This window comes from Lithobates pipiens, unplaced genomic scaffold (genome assembly GCF_037356315.1).
Source record: "Lithobates pipiens isolate NorthernLeopardFrog02 unplaced genomic scaffold, aLitPip1_a1.2 Scaffold_7, whole genome shotgun sequence".
Classification (NCBI taxonomy): Eukaryota; Metazoa; Chordata; class Amphibia; order Anura; family Ranidae; genus Lithobates; species Lithobates pipiens.
This window is the reverse complement of record NW_027507892.1, coordinates 1,552,800-1,567,813: the sequence shown is the minus strand read 5'-3', so window position 1 is coordinate 1,567,813 and position 15,014 is coordinate 1,552,800. Positions and strand designations below refer to the sequence as shown.

General features: G+C 44.8%; 1 protein-coding gene across 3 annotated transcripts in view; it reads right to left on the bottom strand.

The window, feature by feature from the left end:
• Nucleotides 1-15,014, bottom strand: part of LOC143959297 (protein Lines homolog 1-like) — a 53,461-nt gene that overhangs the window by 2,349 nt on the left and 36,098 nt on the right. For 2 of the 3 annotated variants that reach the window (XM_077467978.1, XM_077467979.1), the window contains exons 7-8: nucleotides 10,011-10,194; nucleotides 6,294-7,017 (exon numbers count right to left, since the gene is read on the bottom strand). In XM_077467978.1, coding sequence (XP_077324104.1) covers nucleotides 6,294-7,017; nucleotides 10,011-10,194 — 908 coding nt within the window. Of the gene's footprint in view, nucleotides 1-5,928; nucleotides 7,018-10,010; nucleotides 10,195-15,014 lie in introns of those variants that run through there. The other variant, XM_077467977.1, reaches the window with a different exon arrangement.

Genomic DNA, 15,014 nt, shown 5'->3' with positions numbered 1-15,014 from the left:
GGGTGCAGAATACCTGTACTGTACAGGTATCTGCACCCCCCTCCCCCCTGATAGGTGCCAATTGTGGCGCCGGAGGGGGGGAGGGTTCCGATGAGCGGAGGTCCACTTTAGGGTGGACCTCCGCTTTAAAATACTCCCTCATCCCTTCGAACACCTAATCTGACTAACCTGTGTAAGAAAGATTTATATACTCACCCAATTTCAGCCCATTCCCATCTGGGAATGGCTGCAGGGAAAAAAAAAAAAAAAAAAAAAAAAAAAAAAAAAAAAAAAAAAGGAGCGCTCAAAAATGTCTGGTATGCCTGCGAGCGTTAAAGTCACCCACAGGACCACAGCTCCTATGGACCACCCATTGTCAGCACTCCCTCCCATACCCTGCGGCCACTGCTGAATGATTCAGGGAAGCCAGATCACATGACTGGACCAAAGCAGCCTGAAAAGAAGTACAAGTATAAGCAAGTAATTTGCATATAGTTAGGTAGGCCTCATGGGCCTTGCAGAAACTCTGCCACAAACTCTTCAAAACCTGTTCTCACACCAGGGGCGGATCCAGAGTCTAGTCTCGGGAGGGGCACTGCCAGAAAATAAGGCTGCTTTCACACTGGGGTGGGCGGGCGACGGCGGTAAAGGCCGCTAACGGGACGGTTTTATCTCATTTATTTCTACTGAGACACACAGCCGCTATATCCCAATATGACATGTTGGTGCGGGTACTTGAATAAACCCTGCATGCATTCTGGGATCCGCACGCATGACATACTGGGATATAGCGGCTGTGTGTCTCAGTATAAATAAATGGGATGCATGTAACACTTTATGCATCCCCAAGCCAGTAAAAGACAGCCCTGCATGTCAGACGCATGTCTGCCCTGTGTGAATGAAGCATAAAGATACAGATTTCTGTCATTCTATATCATCATTATTATCATGATAATCACACAATACAGGTGCTGTGGCTCAACGCACCTGTGCTGTGTGATTATCATGATAATTGATGATGATTGGTAATTGTAATATGACACATGGAGGGGGGTTAATGTACTCACTGATGTATTACTGACCAGTGGCAATTAATTAACCCCTTTGTGCTGCAATAGTGGCAGTGTTTATAAACCCCTTCATGCTGTAGCATAAAAGGGGTTAATTAACATTGATGGTGCCACTATCATTAATGCAGCACAAAGGGTTAATTGTCACTGATCACAAATACATGAGTGAGTACATTAACCCCCTCCATTGTGCCATATTACAATTACCAGTGTAAATTATTTCAGCCCCACCCCCAAAGCATTCACCACTTCACCTGTAAGACAAGGTGTTAACTAATTAACATAACAATGCCGCTCGTAGCTCATTAACACAACACTGCCTTAGCTAAGTAAGTGATCACTCACTTGCAGTGCACTGAGCTGGCTACAGTCCATCTTGTCTTCAATCCTGCGCGCCTCTGAATCGTGACGTCACACCAGCCGGGACTAGGAAGCTCCTGTCGGGTAGAGATCACTCCGCCTGACAGGGAAGTGAAGTGACACTCGTGCCGCTCTGCTGCAACTCTGCCAGCATGTAGCAGCAGCCCGTGTCACATCAATTACAGACCCCCATAGTGACCCACTGGCCCCCTCTAAATAAACTGATGGAAGCCAGGGGAAGCAGCAATAAAGTCCCAGCTGCATTTAGATGCCTCATGCAAATCTGGTGAGGTGGCGGAGGGAGAAAGCCTTGGAGTAAGTTCTATTTTCTCGGAGGGGGCAATTGTCCCGTTGCCCCCCCCCTGGATCCGCCCCTGTCTCACACCATTCATGCTGAATGCATGTGGTTCATTCCTACTACAAAATACAGTAACTATTGCTATGTGGTATCCCTGGTTGAACTCCACTATAAGGAGCAGCCATTTCTCCAATGGGATCAGCAAACCCAAACTTCCTACACCTGTAGGATCTCCATGTCTCTGTGCTTAATCACGTATGACAGAACTTGTACAGTACATTTAAGAACACTGACAGCAAAAATATAGAACCTTGTATGTTCTGAATACCTTACAGTAGTCAAAAATATTTTAATCAAAATCCCCAAATCTAGTGCAAAATAAATTCTTAAAGTGGAACTGAACTCAAAAAAAAAAAAAAAAAAAAAAAAATTGCCATTTGTTCATTGTGCCTGAGCTTTACATTTATTGTTTTACAGCCAGTCCCCGAGTTACGAATGCCTCCTACTTATGAAACTGCCTCTGAGTACCTCTGGATACATCCCACACTGCAGTACTAAATGTACTGCATGGCCAGAAGAGCCCCAGATAACATAAGCGCCCGAAACATCCCACAATCCATGCACAGGCGGAAGTTACACTTACAAATGCAGTGTTCCGACTTACGAACAAACCTACAGTCCTTATTGTGGTTCATAACTCGGGGACTGCCGGTATTTGGAATTCCTCCTTAAAAATAGCAGCGCACTTTGTTTTGTGCATCTGGATCTCTCTGTGCCTATATGCTCATAGATGTACACTATATTAACAAAAGTATTTTGAGAGAAATAATTGAGATATATATATATATATATATATGACACACCTTTAATGGCATCCCATTCTTAGTCCGTGGGGTTCAAATCCACTCCCAAACTCGCACATCCATGTCTTTAGAACACCCAAAAGGTGTTCCATCAGGTTGAGGCGAGGACTGCGCAGGCCAGTCAAGTTCCTCCACCCCAAACTCGCTCATCCACGTATTTATGGACCTTGCTTTGTGCACTGGTCCAAATCATTTGGTGGAGGGGGGGATTATGGTGTGGGGTTGTTTTTCAGGGGGTTGGGTTTGGCCCCTTAGTTCCAGTGAAGGGAACTCTTAAGGCGTCAGCATACCAAGACATTTTGGACAATTTCAAACAGAAATTTGTGGGAACAGGTTGGGATGGCCCCTTCCTCTTCCAACATTACTGTACCAAGCAAGGGTTCATAAAAAGACATGGACGAGTGAGTTTGGGTTGAGGAACTTGACTGGCTTGTACAGAGTCCTGACCTCAACCCGACAGACCAACTTTGAGATGAATTTATAGCAAAGACTGCGAGCCAGGTCTTTGTGTCCAACATCAGTGCCTGACCTCACAGATGCGCTTCTGGAAGAATGGTCAAACATTCCCCATAGACACACTCCTAAACCTTGTCGATGGCCTTTCCAGAAGAGCTGAAGCCGTTATAGCTGCAAATGGTAGGCCAACTCAATATTGAAACCTACGGAATAAGACTGGGATGCCAATAAGGTTACTGTGCGTGTAAAAGGCAGGCGTCCCAAACTTCCAATACTTTTGGTTATATATAGTGCAAATCTGCAGTACAAGACGAAAGCACAGCGGCCTCCGAGTGCTAATCTCATGACGTCTGGAATGAGGTGATAATGTCACTACTGTGCTGATCATGGTTCTCCTTGCTGGAGGCTCTGACAAGAGGACGCAAAGCCCTGCCTGTACAAAGATGGCCGCCGCTAAACAAAGTGCAGAACAAGGCATGTCATTAATATGGGGGGGGGGGGGGGATCAGCTGCAGGAAGACCACAGTTTGCCTTTGCCTTCAATCTTCCATTTTCTGGGCACATCATCAAGAGTTCAGTTATTCTTTAAGCAGACAAAAAATATTATTCTCAGGGATTTAGCACCATCAGGTTAAGATTTTGTAACAAGTTTTAGACTTGGTCCATTGACTTAGAACAAGTGTTCATGATCTACTGCAAATATACTCAAATGTAAATGGAGCAAGTATATATATATAAAAATTTAATTTTTTTAGTACAATTGAAAGCGTAATTCCAGGTTTTAGTGAAGTTTAAATAGTGAAGTAGAAGGTTAATTTGGAATGAACTAACAGATGTGTCAGCTGTGTGCACTATATAAACTCCATGTAGATCCAGCTACATACAATATACAGAGCTGTGTTGTGGTGGTGGGGGGTGGATGAGAACTTCCAAAACAAAATCAAGTCGGGCTGAGCGCAGCTAGCCATTCACAGGGGGCTTTGTATTCTATGAATGGAGGAAAGGAGGGAGCGCCCAGTATCGAATGAATTGCACAGAGGGTATCATTTGTAAACATTTAATGAAATTACCAAAAAATGGCCAAGCCGACATGTTTCAGAGGAAGAAACTCCCCCTTCCTCAGGGCTGCTGCTGTGTGAATGGTGAGCTGAGAAAATCCCATTACGGGTGTATCTGTAATATCAGAAATGCTCAATTAATGCAGTGTTTACAGCAGCAGCATTGAGAACACAGCAATCAGTCTCTTCCCCCGAAACACATTGGCTTGACCATCTTTGGACCTTTATTAAAACGGTTACAAATTATATCCCTCTGTGCATTTCATTGGTTATTGGGCGTTCTCTCCTCTCCTACCCCCTCTAGTACATGCGGAAGTGACCTTAAAGGCCATACCCAAAAGGCAGCAGCACGGGCCCTCAAATAAGGGCTCATCGCCATTTTCTTCAAGCTGTAGTGGGGCAGAAAGCATCAGAAGAGAACTCTTCCACCCTACTTCTACCACCATCACCTAACCATCGACTCACGGTCAACTGTGTCAGTCAAGCGCAATCTTCAAACCCTACAGAAGGTACCTCTGATTGGCTGAGGCAGAGATCGTGATATCATCCTCTCTGCCTCAGCCAAATCAGAGGAAGCTTTGTATTCATTCCAAGAATACAACGCTTTCTGTGAATGGCTTACAGAACTAAGCCCAAATCAAATTTTATTGTGGGAATCTGACAGAATGTCTGCATCCCGCTGCCGGGACACAGCACTGTATACTGTATGTAGCTGATGCCACAAAACAGTTTATAGAGCACACACAGCCACTACATCCATTAGTGAAAGTAGTCATTTGACTGGACCAAGTGGTTCTAGGAGGTTGAAGTTTTTTTTAACCTTAACGCATTCTCTGCATTAAAGCAGAGTGCCAGTCCCCCACGTCAATTTTTTATTTATTTATTTTTATTTTTTTAAATGCCGCTGTCATTTGTTCAACTTTATCTGGCACATTTAGCTAGTGTCTACAGTGTATTCCGGGGTTAATTTCAGTTTCAAATAAAGACCACCTTGATCTGGGAAGCTGACAGGGTCCATGTCCACTGTGGGCATCTGAATCCCTCTGGTATCCATTTCCGGGACTAGAAGCAGCTGGCTAACCAGAATGCACTTCCCGATCTCGCGCCTGCACAGTAATGTCACCGCGTGGCGCTCCTTCCTCCTGACACGTTGCCGTAGCAACGGTCTGGAAATAACGCAAGATTTTGTCAGTAGCAATTCGCAGGGACTCTTGGGATACACGATGCCGCCATCCCAGGAGCCCTTGCGAATCGTCTGGTGACGCAATTGCCTAGGTCAGTGATGGGGAACCTTGGCACCCCAGATGTTTTGGAACTACATTTCCCATGATGCCCAACTACACTGCAGAGTGCACGAGCATCATGGGAAATGTAGTTAAAAAACATCTGGGGTGCCAAGGTTCGCCATCACTGGCCTAGGTGGTTACTGCCAGAAATGCAGGAGAAAGAATATAAAAGGCATTTCCATTTAAATAAATGATAAAAAAAAAAAAAAAAAAATTTACATTGGGAAAAAGGAAGCTCAGCCGGGATACCATAGAGAGCAAGTACATAAAAATGGGTGGAACTCCGCTTTTAGTTCTTCTGGGTGCAGCTCCCAGCCCCCCACCCTTATACTGACTGGAGCTCGATCTCAATCCAGAGCTGTGCGTTAAACACACAGAGCAAAGCTTGGGGTGCGAGCCCACACGAGCGCCCCCATAGCATGGTTGGCACCTGGCAAGGGGGAGAAGCCAGGGGACCCGAGGAGGATCAGAGTTGATCTGTGCAAAAACCATTAGCAGGTAAGTATGAGGTTTGTAACCCCATTTTTTTTTTAAACAATCACTTTATACTTCACCAAGTCCTGGAGTTAGACTTTATTACACAACTCACAAAACAACAAACTATTAATTTTTAAAGAATTAAAGTGCTGGAAATCGCAGAGGTGAGATCTGATATAGCCACAGCTGTGTACATGGCCATCTTTTTTTTTTATTATTCTCACTTGCTTTGGCCAATAAAGGTTTAAAAAAATCGGACACTTTCTAGGTATAGCACCATAATTTTCATATCTGATGACATCTATAACAATAGTCTCACAGAAGTCAATGACAGTGATAGAGTTATAGAATAATAACCGTTATATTTTGGTGGCGGGTTGTTCTGGCAGAACGTGCATCCCCCCGTATTCTGTGCTTAGACTACTGACATGCGAAAGCAGCCTTACCAACGCAGAAGGATTATATGGAAAGAGCTTCTTTCTGTGCAGCCTATTAATGGCTTCTTGAAGGTCTTCCAAGCACTGGACTGCCCTCTGCTGGGTGCCCTGGCCATGACACGTGTTGCCTCCAGCTTGTGCACTTGGTTGTGAAGGACTGGATATTGAACCGTGGGCTGTCAGCTCCAACTTTTTCATGTGTTTATCTATATCTGTGCTGTCAGCCCCTGCAGAGTGTGCAATGACAGGACCCTGCTTACTGTCTGCAGATTCTGATTCTGATTCCGAATCTGAGCTGTCATAGTCTACAAGGCGTTGAAGGGCACCCAGCGGGGAAGGTGCTAAATGCTTGGTATGCCCGACAAACGAAGAGGCAGGTCTGCCAATGTCCATAGGAGTGGGTGAAAGATTAGGAAAACGAATGCAGTCGCTCTGAATTGGTGTCGCTTTCACCGATTGCTCTTGCTGTGGCTGGAAATTTCTAGACTTATCGAATAAAGAACATGTGAGGCAGAACCGAGGCCAGTCGGAATTCAGCAGCTTTAGGTACCTGACCAAGTATTCCAGGAAGCAGGTCTCTGAGGAGATCAGAAAATCCAGCAGCACCGATGAATCGAACGAAACATTGCCGAGCATGAAGAGGAAAACGCAGTGAGGGTCGCTTCCGGACTGATGCGAGGATCCGCTCCATATCGAATTCTCCGAATCACAGCTTGTAGATTGAGAGCAAAGGCTGAAACAGGAGAACAATTAATAAGTATAGGAAAAGCAAGGACTTCCTCTTCACTTTAAAAACAGAGAACTGTAAACTAGAGAGGAGTGAGGGCCGGTTCACACTAGAGGCGGTGAGAATTCGCTGCACCTAAATTGCGGAGTGTATGTTAAGTTAACCATTTCAGCACCTGAAGGATATATCTACTTCATGACTAGGCCATATTTTACCATACGGCACTGCGTCGCTTTAACGGACAATTGCACGGTCGTGCGACACTATACCCAAACGACTGATGTCCGTTCCCCCCAAATAGAGATTTATGTTGGTAGTATTTGATCACTCTGGAGTTTTTATTTTTCTGCGCTATGAAACAAAAAAAGCGCAACAATTTTGAAAAAAATAAAATAATTTACTTTCCGCTATAAAAAAAATTTAAATTTTTTTTTTGGAAAAGTAAAACCTTTATTCATCAGTTTAGGCCGATGTGTATTCTACGTATTTTTGGGTGTTAATCTTATATTGGTTTGCACAAATGTAAAAATTGCAATAAGTGTATATTGGTTTGCGCAAGCGTATAACTTTTTGCACAAACCAATATATGCTTATTGCGATTTATTTTTTTTTTAAATAGCGGGTAGATTTATGGCATTATTTTTTTTACAAAAATTCTTGTACTGGTAAGGAGGAGTTTGATAGTGGGCCTGTGCCCTCCACCTGCATCTAAACGCCCTAGCCTCATGCCCCGGGGAGAAACAACCAGTGTGCATGGGGTCTTAAAGTACTACAATTAGGTGGAAAACTGAAGCTTAAAAGAGGGAGTCAACCTAAAAACAAAAAAATTAAAAGCCAACAGCTACAAATACTGCAGCTGCTGACTTAATAAATGGACACTTACCTTTCCTGGAGTCCAGCGATGTCAGCAGCCGAAGACGAGCAATCGTTCGGCTCTCAGCTGCTGCTGGCGCAATTCTCGGTGAGGGAATCAGGAAGTGAAGCGTTGCGGCTTCACTTCCCGGTTCCCTCCTGCGCATGCGCAAGTCGCGCAGCGCAATAAGAATGGTCCCACGTGTGTCCCAGCAGACAGCGTGGCGGGACAGGAATATTCCCGAGTCTATGCCCAGAAGTGGGTGCAAATACCTGTCTTGGGGTGGTGGTATCTGCACCCCCCCCCCCAAAAAGGTGTCAAACTGGAGAAGGGGGGGGGGGGGGTTCAATTTTTGTGTGAACCTCCAATTTAAAAAAGAGAATTATGGGATTTGTATTCTCCCCCCCCCCCCCCCCCAGAATCATATTCAATCATATTCACCTAGATGGATGTAGCATCTGTCCCACACCGGGGGAGAACTGAGCGATCAAGCACTGCTGATCGGTCTGTTCAGGGCTCCCGAGCAGAGAGCTGTGTCCAATAGCTATAATACGGTTTATTCTTTTGAATTGAATCAGGCCCCAGCTTGGTTTATTCCCAACTCCGTATTAGCACATTCTCCAGGGCACAAGTGCCATTTCATGCAGCCCTCGCACTCTGTTTTTTTTTTTATAACTAGACCAGTGGTCTCCAAACTGCTGCCCTTTACTTGTCTTTGTCCAGCCCATGGGGCATTACTCTACCCACTGACAAAAACAACAGGGCAATAATTTCTGCACTGCCACCACCAATGTGGCACGATTCTTCCCACTGAGCACCAACTATGGGGCACTATTCCTCACGCTGACACCAATGATGGGGCACAAATTCCTCCGATACTAAAGATGGGACATTGTTTCCTCCCACTGATCATAATCCAGCCCCCCCTCAAGTCTGAAGCACAGTAAACTGACCCTTTCTTTAGAAAGTTTGGAGACCCCTGAGCTAGATCATGGAGGAATTTTGTTCCGCCACCTCCAGCTCTTGCCCTCGGCTCTTCTGTCACTTGTAAACACAGAAGCCTTCTGAGGCTTTTGAGAGATGAGGGCTGTGGGAGGGAGATATATGCAGAGGTGGGGGAGAGATCAGAGCCGAAGAGTGGTGGAAGTTAGATGTGGACAGCCTGTGAAATAGCTGAACCCTGCATTACACACCCTGAACACTGCACACAGTACACCCCACAATGCTGCATGCAGCGCACTCCTGATCTCTGCACTTTGTACATAGCACACTTCTGCCCTCTGCACTTAGCATACCCCTGAAATATGCACTCTGTACATAGTACACAGTGCACCCCTGAACTCTGCAAGCCGCCTACTCCTGAACTCTGCACTTTGTAAATGGCACACTCCTGAACCCTGCACTCTGTGCATAGCGCACTACTGAACGCTGCATAGTCTTTACAGATACAACTAGCCCTTTCAGACACCTTTCACACTGGGGAGCATTTCAGGTGTTTTGGAAGGCATGAGAGGTGCTATTTTGCTCCAAGTGTGAAAATCCAGGAGAAAAAAATATAAAAATAAAAAATAAAATCCTGCAAGCAATGTCTTTGGGACGGTGCAGGAGCAGTGTATATGCCACTCCCAAAATGCCCTGCCCATGGAAATGAACAGGCAGTGCTGCCAAAGTGCCTGCAAAGGACTTTGGCAGCACCAAAACACAGGCACCTTTAACCCTTTCCTCAGGCGCTAGCAGGGGTTAAAAACGCCCAGCTAGCGGCTGAAAAGCACCGCTATAACAGCAGTAAAGCACTGCCAAAACTAGCGCCACTTTACCGCCAATGCCAGCAATCCCCCCCCTGGGGTGAAAGGGGTCTCAGGGCAACCATAATGCTGATACAGCCCACAATGAAATTTAGTTAAACACTCCTGCTCTAGGGTTTCCCTGATGGGCACAGGTACACAGAGAAACATCACTGGTGCCAAAGCAAGTATGGCAGAAGCCTGGATCTTACCTTTTATTTATTTATTTTTATTTTTAAGCGTTTAGATAGCATTTTTACATCAGAAGAGTGGGTTAAAAAAAATAAAAAATAAATAGGAGTTGCGTCAATTTTAGAGCAAGGTCCGCCACTGTATTCTGTGGTCATACGCAATACACTTACCTAGGATTGTGCTGGTACATCTTGAGTAAACACTTGGCAACCTCCAACATGTCATCATCCTGCTCGATGAAGGTGAGAGACACCCACTCACAAGGGTGCACCGGCTCCTTCCACTCAATATGGTGCTTTAGGAATTTCAGGAGGTGAGCCATCAGAAGGCCCAGAGCCAGAACCTCGGTCTGCCCTGAAATACAGAACACAAGTCTGATCAGTCTCTGGTAATCACAGCAGACGAGACTGCCCTCTCCTGGTACCTGAAGTGTTTGCACACTGGGCATAGCTGCCCCATTACACAATTTTCCAACGACTCAATGAATAATTCTGATATCTGAGATACAAGTGCTTTTGGAATTCCACAAGTAACACATTCCAGACAGGTCACTATGTACAGCAACAGTAACCGTTTAAATAATAAAAGAAAAGTCATAATTGTATTAAAAAAGGAGTCCATCAGCTCCGGCGAAAGTACTCTGTCTAGGCCGGGGTGAGGTTAGTCTGTTGTGCACAAGGGGAAGCATTTCTTAAAGTGTAAGCTACCCCTAAATTATTATTTTGTCTTCTATTTTGCCTAGAGGCGATTCAGTTCGCATTGTGCGCTATACAAGCATTTCATTCATTCTAGGTATGTATAACTAGCCTAGTGTGTGCAACAATTTTTATTGCTGCCACAAAAGGTGCTAACAACCCCCCCCCCCCCCCCACACTATTTGAATGACAATTGCGCAGTCATGCAACACTGTACCCAAACTAAATTTTTATAATCCCCACCCCACAAAATAATGCTCTCTTTTGGTGGCATTTGATGACCTCTGGGGTTTGGTTTTTGCGCTATAAAAAAATAAAAAATACAAAAAGTTTGTTTCCGTTACAAAACTTTGTAAAAGGCAAAAGTTTTCTCCTTCACTGATGGGCATTAATAGGGGGCATTGATATTCACTATTGGGGGCAGATAGATGGTACTGATCAGGAGGGACTGGTAGGCATCACTGATGGGCACAGAGTGCCATCCCTGGTGGTCTCAAGTGGGCATCCTTGATGGTTCTGCATGGATAATCAATGCGCCGATTATAAGCACAGAATCCCCCCACCCCCTGGCAGGAGAACCGCTGATCAGCTCTCCTCTACTCGTGACCAACGGGCACAGGTAGAAGAAAAGCCAATAAAATGGCACTTCTGGTTACCATGTGATGAGCTGTGATTGGGCACAGCTGATCACATGGTAAAGAGCCTACGTCATAGGCCCTTTACCTAGATTGGAGATGCGGTGTGTCAGACTGACACCGCAGATCACCACGCTATGCGCCCCATGGGCACTGGCTAGTGGCTCACCCTGCTGAACGTCATACGATGCTCAGTCAGGGTAACAACCACTTTGAGCACATCATTTTGCTATATGGCGGGCAGTGGTTAATTTAAACATTTACAAATCACTTTAACCACTTACTGACCGCACCATAGCAGATTTACTGCTACAGGGCAGTATCGGTCCGTTGCCAGCTGAGACCATCTCCAGTGTGTTCGGGCAGCGCTGGCAGGGGAGCGGGTCTGGTGGAGGCGGTGCCCGAGCGCGTGTTGTGTGAGGTCATGATGCAAGGGAGCCTAGCAGAGTGGCTGAAGCCTCGTTTGCAGGTCCGTGGGATGGGAGCAAGGAAGCCGGGAGCGGGAATGTCAGTGCTGTTTGGACTGAAGGGACCACCTGACGTGGACAGAGACCGTCACTGTGACTCAGGAGGGGGCATGTCGTGATCTTTGTTGCTGCACACTGCTGTCAGTGTCACTGTGAGAAAGTCAGTCAATTTCATGTTTGTGTGTGCGCCCACCATTTCGAAAGTCCTGTCCCTGAGCTACTTACCATTTATTCAAAATCAAAAAATAGTTTTTTGCCTTAATATATCTGTACTCGTTTGTAGCCTAGGTACTGAAATTTGCACTTTTGGAAATGCCAGTAAAAACTTAGCTGTGCCAATAAATTGTGGGTGTCGGGTCAGTAGATGTCAATATGGTAGGTTGGAAACAATGCCAATGTCTCACTCACCCACATGCATAGCTAGCCCATAATTGTAGCCCAAAACAAGAAAAATGGTACCGCTCGAATGCCCACCAAACCTGTCGGATCAACAGGTGAAAAAGACTGGTGCAAGACAGCCGTAAAGAGCAAAACGCATCTGAGGACTTCTCTACAGGTGGAGAACAGGATTTCAAGCCATTACCCATCTCATTCACATTTATCCAACAAGGAGTTGGTGTCTGTGTGCAGGCGGCCACCATTTTGTTGTAGCCCATAATTGTAACAACTTACGAACCTTGAATAATATTGGTGAAATTGTGGTCAAAATTTCCAATCTGACAGATAGTTGTTTTTCTGTCTGCTGGTGTCCTGGTATTACAATTGCACATTGTTCAGTATTCCTTTACTGACCTAATTATTTTCTAAGCATTTACGGTCTTTAATTTGCATTATTTCAAAGCCAATTCCAGTATAACAGAGGAATTTTGAGCTTGGAAACAGCAATACAAACAAATGACAAGAACTGAGGATAAGATTTCACTTATGTTTACTTTTATTGATAACGTTCATATCAACACTTGGGTTGCTTTTAAGCTCCCATCATCCAACGAACCTCTTCATACCTGATGTTCATCCAGATTACTGCACCATCCAAGTGTGCAAAGGTTCATCTAAGAACCAGCGGAATAAAAATTATACCGAAAACATGTTTATCTTGGCGCTTAATCATTTCAGCTCCAGAACGTTTACCGCCCCCCCCGCCCCTTCATGACCAGGCCATTTTTTGGCGATACTTCCACTGAAAATTGCACGGTCGTGCAATGATGAAATAAAATTGATGTCCTTTTTTCCCCCCACAAATAGAGATTTTTGGTGGCATTTGATCACCTCTGCAATTTTTATTTATTTTTTTGTAGCAAAAAAAAAAAAAAAAAGAAAAAAATTATATCCACACATACATCTGATTTATTAAAAAACTAAATAAAAAAAAATGTAGATAGATAGAGATATATATATATATATATAAAATTTCATGAATTTAGGGACTGAGGCGTATAAATATACAATATAGAGTGATCGGTGCAAAAAAAAAAAAAAAAAAAGTCACTGTGTAAATGACACTGGCAGGGAAGGGGGTTAACATCAGGGGCGATCAAAGGGTTAAGCGTATTCCTAGGGAGTGCTTACTACCTGCGGGGGGGGGGGGGGGGGGGGGGGGGGGAGAATTCCATGACTGGGGAAAAACAGATCTGTGTTATTGCTCAGCAGAAGCAAAAAAATCTTAATTCCATCACAGAACTAGAGGCCTAGAGGCGATTCAGTTCGCATTGTGCGCTATATAAGTATTTCATTCATTCAGAACGGCAGGCTGCCTCGTTTACATAGGCAGACTGCTGTTTTGCCCCTCCTGTGAACTACCGCGGCCACCAGACCTGCTGATTGGCTCTCGCTGTGTCTAATCACAGCGGGAGCGGCTCTCCGGTAGTGGTGCATAAAAATCAAGAACAGGTACGCGATTTCACGCAGTCGGGCCACAGTATACATTTGGTAGGTGGTCCGGAAGTGGTTAAAGCCCAACTACTTACTGTACATGTAAATAGTGTCTGTTTGGGCCATGTTGGCTCAAACTATTTTCCTGAGCCAACAGGTGAACATGGTGGACACACGCTGTATGTAGCCAAGGCTACATCGAGTGTACAGGGCTGTGTTCCTGGAAGTGGGATGAGAACTTCCCCTCCAGTTTCCGGAACAAAATAGAGTTGGCCTGAGTGCTGCTCAGCCTTTCACAGGAAGCTTTGTATTCCATCAAAGAATGCAAATCTCCCTCCGATTGCCTGAGGTGGAGATAGTGACGTCCATCCACCCACCTCTCCACCTCAGCCAGCCAGAGGGAGATTTCCATTAATTTACAGAATACAAAGCTTCCAGTGAATGGTTGAGCAGTGCTCAGTCTGACTATTTTGTTCCGGAAACGGGACGGGAAGTTCTCACCCCCCTGCCATGAAGCTGAGGCTACATACATTACTGTGCGCCAGACAAGCGCACCTGTTCATGCAGTAAGCAATTTGTTTGGGCCAGCTTGGCAGAAACTACCAACAAAAAAAAAAAAGGGAAATAAATGTGGGGTTACTCTTTAACGAGGACAATAGCTTACACAATTACTTTTTATAATGACTAGGCATATAACAAACCTACCAAAAGAAAGAAATAAAAAAAATAAAAATCTAAAAAGCCACACACCGCATTCAGGATAATACAGCTGTGACCAAAAATCTTGGCACCCCTGCATTTCTGTCAGATAATGCACCACTTCACCCAGAAAACTGTTGCAGTTACAAATGCCTAGGCATTCTCATGTTTATTTCTTTTGTTTGTACTGGTAGGACACAAAAAAGTGGAGACACAAAGCCAAAACTAGCACATTCCACACAAAATTATTGGCATCGTCTCAATTGTAAGAAATAATTTGTAATGAAAACCTCACCTGTATCAATTAACAGGTTCCAACAATATAGAAATCACACCGGCAACCAGTTAAAATGGTACAAAAGTCACGCAACCTGTCTGTTGTGCGTCTGTGCCACACGGAGCATGGAGAAAAGAAAGAGCAGCAACAAATTGTCTGAGGAGTAGAGAACAAAATTGTGGAAAATCACAGACAGACAATCTGAAGGTTAAAAAAGTCCATCTCCAGAGATCTTCATGTTCCTGTGCCCACCATTGCCAAGAAGTTTACAGCCCATGGCACTGTACCTAACCTACCTTGGACGTGGATGAAAGAAAAATTGACCAAAGTTTGCAACAAAGTTGTTTTGAATAATGGATAAAGAACCTCGGTCAACTTCCAGACAAGCTGAAGCTGAAGGTACAACTGTCAGCTCGCAACTATATGTCGCCATCTGAATGAAAAAGGGGACGCTATGGCCCAGGAGGACCCCACTGCTGACAAACATAAAAAGGCCAGATTAGAGTTTGCCAAAATCCTTTTGGAAGAA